This window comes from Sinocyclocheilus grahami, unplaced genomic scaffold (assembly GCF_001515645.1).
Source record: "Sinocyclocheilus grahami isolate Dianchi unplaced genomic scaffold, SAMN03320097.WGS_v1.1 scaffold180.1, whole genome shotgun sequence".
Lineage (NCBI taxonomy): Eukaryota > Metazoa > Chordata > Actinopteri > Cypriniformes > Cyprinidae > Sinocyclocheilus > Sinocyclocheilus grahami.
In genome coordinates this window covers 1,120,369-1,126,982 of record NW_015505359.1, presented here as the reverse complement: position 1 = coordinate 1,126,982, position 6,614 = coordinate 1,120,369, and the positions used below count along the sequence as shown (strand labels likewise).

Genomic DNA, 6,614 nt, shown 5'->3' with positions numbered 1-6,614 from the left:
ACATAGCCTAGGTTTATGCTTTCAGTTTGAAATAAAATCTTATACGGTATTACAGTTAGTCAATCTAAAACGGTGAATGTGCATAAACAGCTGTAAGCCATGTACCACCAGTGAGCGGTCTGAACTTATTTCCACAACGCATTTTTTATTTTGGTCGCGCATGCGCACCTTCACACCACTTTATGTGCACCCCTGTTCATAAGCCATTTTGACAGAATGTTAGTTAACTTAGAATTAATTATGGTACAATTATACATAATGTAATATTTATTTAGCACCTAAAACTATTGTAAAACTGTAGTGTTCAATAGCGCACAGAACTGATCTGGGTAGCATAATGACCGATTTTGTCAATTCAGTGCACTGAAATATTAGATTATTGAATTGATGGCTAATTAGCTTCTAATTTGTTGCAAATCTGCACATTTTTGAATCTGACATGAGATGCATCCTGTAATCCTAAATCACACTGCTTGTTCATTTCAGCCAGGAGAACAGGCCCCACAACTGAGCCAAGCTTTGTTTTCTGTTCCCCCCCAACTATTGTCACCTGATGGAGTTTTGGTTCCTTGCAACTGTCGCCTTTGACTTGCTCAGTTTGGGTTTATAAGTCAATTAACATTCAGCAATGAATTGAGACAAATTTAGCAACATTGACACTGTTATTGATCTAAACTGAATCAACATTGAACTGACTTAAGCTGAATAATGACATGAATGCCTTGTATGGAGCTTCTTGAGATGAAATGAGATAACCACTCGAACTGTCCCTTTTATGCACATTATAAGCTAATCAAACGAGCACCTCCCTCAGAGTTTGTTTGATATTGCTGACATAACCTTGGTTCAGATGAAGTTCTGAAGGTACAAACTCTTCTTTCAGTTTACTGGAGCAGTTATTAAAGTGCCTCACCGGAACCCATTGTACTGCTGCGTGAATAAATAAGTATATTGCATTAGACATTTTGTTCAAAACTTTAGTTTTTTGAATAACAGTCAGTAATAATAGCTGGCTTTAGTACCTGCCCTTTTTCTTTCTTCAAATAAATGAATATATATGTGTGCGTGTGCGTGTTACTGTTTGCGCACAGCTTTCCTTGTCAAACAAATAAAAAAACAAAATATCAGGTCGTGTCAGTCACAAACAGAGAACCACAAAGCATAATGGGTAATTTCGCGTTCCATGAAAAAGGTCTATATAAACAGCCAATAAGGATAGACACAAATGTGTTAAATTAGCTTTTTTAAATCTAATTTCATGTCTTATGTAATTTAAAAGCCTTGCCTGTACTGTAAAGTATGGCTTTGGTAAATGAAACGTATACTTGTCATGACATTTGACTTTCCCTGTACATTTTTTAAAAATATATTTATTGTTTGTTTTAACGTGTTTCTGTATTTGTCATGTTTATAATATTCTGGAATAACTGAAGATCAATTCTTCTGCAGCTGTATCCATCAAAGTGCTTTGCAGACATAATGGGAATGACTGTCACATTGATTGGACAAAGTTGTAAGTAAATGTATTTACTTTATAAGTGCACATATTTATTGGAGTCTGTAAGCATTAAGATTGTAAGGCACATTTAGTGCTTCTCTTTGTTTTGATTAAAGCACACAGGTTCTAAGCAGGAATTCATGATGACATGACTGATGGAATTATAGTTGTGGGTGACCGAAGTGAGCACCATCAATCTGCAGTGATGTGGTCCTGCTAACAGAAGACGAAATCTTGGTGATCTGGGGTTGTAACACGTTCTGGTTCTAAACAGTACCAGAAAAGGGTTCTTCAGCTTATAACAATAGCAGAATCCTTTTTGGTGCTAAACAGTGAAACATGACTCTTTGTTATTGTCCTCTTGCATTATTGACAACTATTTTCCTGTTTGACTCTGTAAAGCTGCTTTGAGCAGTAGGCTATTGTATAAAGCGTTATATAAATAAAGATGACTTGAAAGTTTACTGATTGATTGAATAAGTGGATACAATATTTAAACCAAAGTTATGACAACAAAACAATTTTAAGTTAAAATAGTCTTTAATTCTTAGAAAAAAATCTTGGTAATAACTGAAATTCTTAGTTTCAATTAACTCAAAATTTTAAGGCAACCAGGTTACTTACTTTTTTAAGTTAAACCAACAAATCATGTTGTACCGTGCAAGCAAGGAAAGTGTGTTTCGTAAGCCTTACTGAAGAATGTGGTTGGATATTCCTGTAAAGCGAGCTCGTGTTGACTTTTTGACAGGTTTTCACTTTCTAAATGTTGCTGTGATACAGCTACTGTAAATGCTTCTGTAAAGTATTTTATAAGTCATGCATGTTAACTGCTGAAATAGTACTAGTGCTCTCTAGATCAGCAAAGCTCAACAAATCAAATCTATTTTTTAAAAGAATCTTTCATTTATTTTGTCAAATCTACTGTTGAAAAGTTGCAGATATTGAAAGTTGGAAAATGTGTATGTTTTTGAAAGTAGTCTATTATGCTCACCAATGCTGCATTTGATCAAAAATACAGTTAAATCCATAGTATAGTAAATTATTATTACATTTTAAAAAACTGTTTGCTATTTTAATATATTTTCAAATGTAACATATTCCTGTGTTGGCAAATCTGAATGTTCTGCAGCCATTAGTCTTAAAGTTTACATGATCATTCAGAAATCATTCTGATATGCTGATCTGTCACACAAGAAACATTTCTTATTATTGTCAATGTTGAGAACAGTTGTGCTGCTGAATAATTTAGTGGAAACTATGATAAAAAACATTATTTGATGAACAGAAAGTTAAAACAAAAAACAGCATTTATTTGAAATACACAACCTACTAAAACAACTGAAGTTTTATTGTCACTTTTGGTCAATTTAATGCATCCTTGCTATATAAAGTATAAAAAATGTTCTTTCAAAAATGCTAATTTTATTGACCCCAAATTTTTGAATGGTAGTGTAGATTTTTTCCCCCACTTTTCCTTTTTCCTTTTTGATGATTTGTTAATTGCATTTAATATATTGCGCTTTCAATAAAGCATTTGGAATGGGTTTGTAAAAGCTGTTTTAAGCATGCTTAGCCTGAGTTTGTGTTGCATTTACACAGGTTTAACCAGCAGGCGTCACCAGCGCGTGGTGTTTCGTGCACTTCGAAACAGTGAATCATTTTGCGAAGCAATTGGTTCAATTGATTCAAAGTTTCGTTTCTTCCATCACTAGGGGGCAGTTGTTGTTTTTTCCCTCAAACGGCTCCGGGAGGTTAATAAAGACCTCCTGTAGCAAATCGATGCATTTTTGTAATAAAAATACCCATATTTAAAACATTAAACACTTTTCTCTCACTTCCGCTGTTGTATGCGAGTAGGCGTAGCACATGTGGCAGTGATTAGCGACGAATGCGGAAACACGGAGGAGAGAGAGTAAAACAATATTCCTCCATGCGGGCTTTCATTTGTCTTGCACTGAGGAGAGGCTTCCGTCGGGCCACTCTGCCATAAATCCCCGACTGGTGGAGGGCTGCAGTGATGGTTGACTTTCTACCACTTTCTCCCATCTCCCGACTGCATCTCTGGAGCTCAGCCACAGTGATCTTTGGGTTCTTCTTTCCCTCTCTCACCAAGGCTCTTCTCCCCCGATAGCTCAGTTTGGCTGGACGGCCAGCTCTAGGAAGGGTTCTGGTCGTCCCAAACGTCTTCCATTTAAGGATTATGGAGGCCACTGTGCTCTTAGGAACCTTAAGTGTCTTATATAGACAGGTGTGTGGCTTTTCTAATCAAGTCCAATCAGTATAATCAAACACAGCTGGACTCAAATGAAGGTGTAGAACCATCTCAAGGATGATCAGAAGAAATGGACAGCACCTGAGTTAAATATATGAGTGTCACAGCAAAGGGTCTGAATACTTAGGACCATGTGATATTTCAGTTTTTCTTTTTTAATAAATCTGCAAAAATGTCAACAATTTTTGAATGGTAGTGTGAGATTTTCCCCCCCACTTTTCCTTTTTCCTTTTTGATGATTTGTTAATTGCATTTAATATATTGCGCTTTCAATAAAGCATTTGGAATGGGTTTGTAAAAGCTGTTTTAAGCATGCTTAGCCTGAGTTTGTGTTGCATTTACACAGGTTTAACCAGCAGGCGTCACCAGCGCGTGGTGTTTCGAGCGCTTCGAAACCGTGCAACGTTTTTCTGAGGGATTCATAAAAGAAGAGTAATCTAGCCTCAACCACTATTTGTCATTCTGAAATCAGAAGTTCAGCAATACCTGAAAACTATTTATAATTTGATTAAACACCAATAGATTGTACATAATAAGACACAAACATGATAGTGTGTGTGTGTGTGTGTGTGTGTGTGTGTTTTAATTTCATTGTAATTTTTATATTGTCTTTACAACATGGTGGCTACTGCTGTAAAATGTTGAGAGATGAAAAATTTGAAATATCACTATAGCTTGTTCATGATTGTGTATGGACACAAACATGATAGTGTGTGTGTGTGTGTGTGTGTGTGTGTGTGTGTGTTTTAATTTCATTGTAATTTTTATATTGTCTTTACAACATGGTGGCTACTGCTGTAAAATGTTGAGAGATGAAAAATTTTATCTAGTCTCATAAAATTATCTTTAAAAGGGGAATCTATTAAATTCTAAGGTAATCTATTAAAAAGAATGTTACAAATCAATATTTTCATAATCAAAAAGAAACCAGAAAGCACTAAATTCGATTATATGGAAATTGACTATATGTGTATATATATATGTGTGTGTGTGTGTGTGTGTGTGTGTGTGTGTGTTGTATATATATATATATGTGTGTGTGTGTGTGTGTGTGTGTGTGTTTTAATTTCATTATAATTTTGTAGATTTTTTTATCGTCTTTACCACTTGGTGGCTATACTGTTGTAAAATGTTGAGAGATTAAAAAAAGTGATCTAGTCTCATAAAAGTATCTTGAAAAAAGGGAATCTATTCAATTCTAAGGTAATCTATTAAAAAGAAAGTTACAAATCAATATTTTCATAAAACAAAAAGCAAATAAAAAAACAAAGCAAATAAAATATAAAAAGAGGGACACTAAATTCGATTTTATACGGAAAGGGATAATATTTCTGTGTGTGTGTGTGTGTGTGTGTGTGTGTGTGTCTGTGTGTGTGTACCAAAAAGGGCGACATCGACATTGGTGTAAAACAAATCCTACAATTGGAGCGTTAAGGACTTTTATTATGAATTGTCCTTTACGATCCGTGTGTAGGTCACAGTTATCAGCTTCACACTTGCTTTCTCGTTGCGGCATGCTGTGACATCTCTAGTGAAAGTATTTATTTGCTCTTAAATAATTGAGTTAGCTTTGATTGTACTTAATATCTGTGTTTTTCTGTTATTACTAAAACGTGAACTATGATTTGTCAAGTTAGCTATAGCGCCTGATCCAACTATATAACCTTGACTAAATGGTTCAGCACTCTTACGTTAATAAGAACACATAGGGTTTTAAACAAATTATGTTACGGAATATTTGTAGGTATCAAAGGCAGTTTGGCCAGGTCATTTGGCCATTTTCTTTTCCTCAAGGGCAGCATGTTCCTAGTTTATTAACACACCTACAAAAGGCAAAATATGCCAGTGACACAACAGGTAAGATCATTACAGAAAGGTATAGAAGGACAAATCTAATGTACAGTCATGGCCAAAAGTTTTGGCAGTGACATACATTTTGTGTTTTGCAAAGCTTGCTGCTTAAGCTGTTGTGGTGGTCATTCACATTGTTTCTAGATTAATGTGTAGAGTGATCAGATGCATTTGAAATAATTGCCAAAAACTTCATTGGCCAAAAAATGAACTTTTCAAAAAACAATTTTTTGACCCTGAGACAAAATGACCAGCTAACATTAATTGACTAATCATATCAGCAGCACATGTGAATGAGTACTAGTGAATAGTGAATAAATCACTATCATACTAATTAGATTGTAAGAGCAGACTGATTGCTATAAAAGGAGAGAAGCGCTTCCGATCATTGTGTTCTTTTTAGCAATGGTTTCCTCCAAATAAACACTTGCAGTCATCATTGCTTTGCATCAAAATGGTCTCGCATGCAAGGAAATTGCTACAAAGAATATTGCACCTGAAAGAATCATTTACCAGATCATCAAGAACTTCAAGGAGAGAGGTTCGACTGCAGTGAAGAAGTCTTCAGGACGTCCCAGAGAGTCCAGCAAGCACCAGGACCATCTCCTCCTGAGGAGTCAGCTACAGAATCGTGTAACCAGCTTGCTCAGGAATGGCAGCAGGTTGGTGTGATCTGCACACACAGTGAGGTCAAGACCTCTGGACAACGGCCTGGTGTCAAGAAGGGCAGCAAAGAAGACACTTTTCTCCAAGAAAAACTTCAAGGACAGACTGAAATTCTGCTGGAAGTATAAGGATTGGACAGCAGAAGACTGGTGCAAAGTTATTTTCTCTGATGAAGCTCCCTTCCGACTGTTTGGTACATCTGGAAAATCGATTGTTTGGAGAAGAAAAGGTGAATGCTATCTTGAGTCCTGTGTTGTGCCAACAGTGAAGCATCCTGAGACCATCCATGTGTGGGGTTGCTTTTCAACCAAGGGAGTGGGCTCTCTC

The 6,614-nt window shown here is 36.0% G+C and overlaps 1 protein-coding gene across 1 annotated transcript in view; it reads left to right on the top strand.

Annotated features, from left to right (window-relative positions):
- The first annotated feature begins 5,239 nt into the window (after positions 1-5,239).
- The window catches only part of LOC107594216 (ATP synthase mitochondrial F1 complex assembly factor 2-like), a 6,114-nt gene continuing 4,739 nt past the window's right edge, over positions 5,240-6,614 (top strand). Inside the window, exon 1 of the mRNA XM_016284177.1 lies at positions 5,240-5,627. Coding sequence (XP_016139663.1) covers positions 5,495-5,627 — 133 coding nt within the window. The 5' untranslated portion in view covers positions 5,240-5,494. The remainder of the gene's footprint in view (positions 5,628-6,614) is intronic.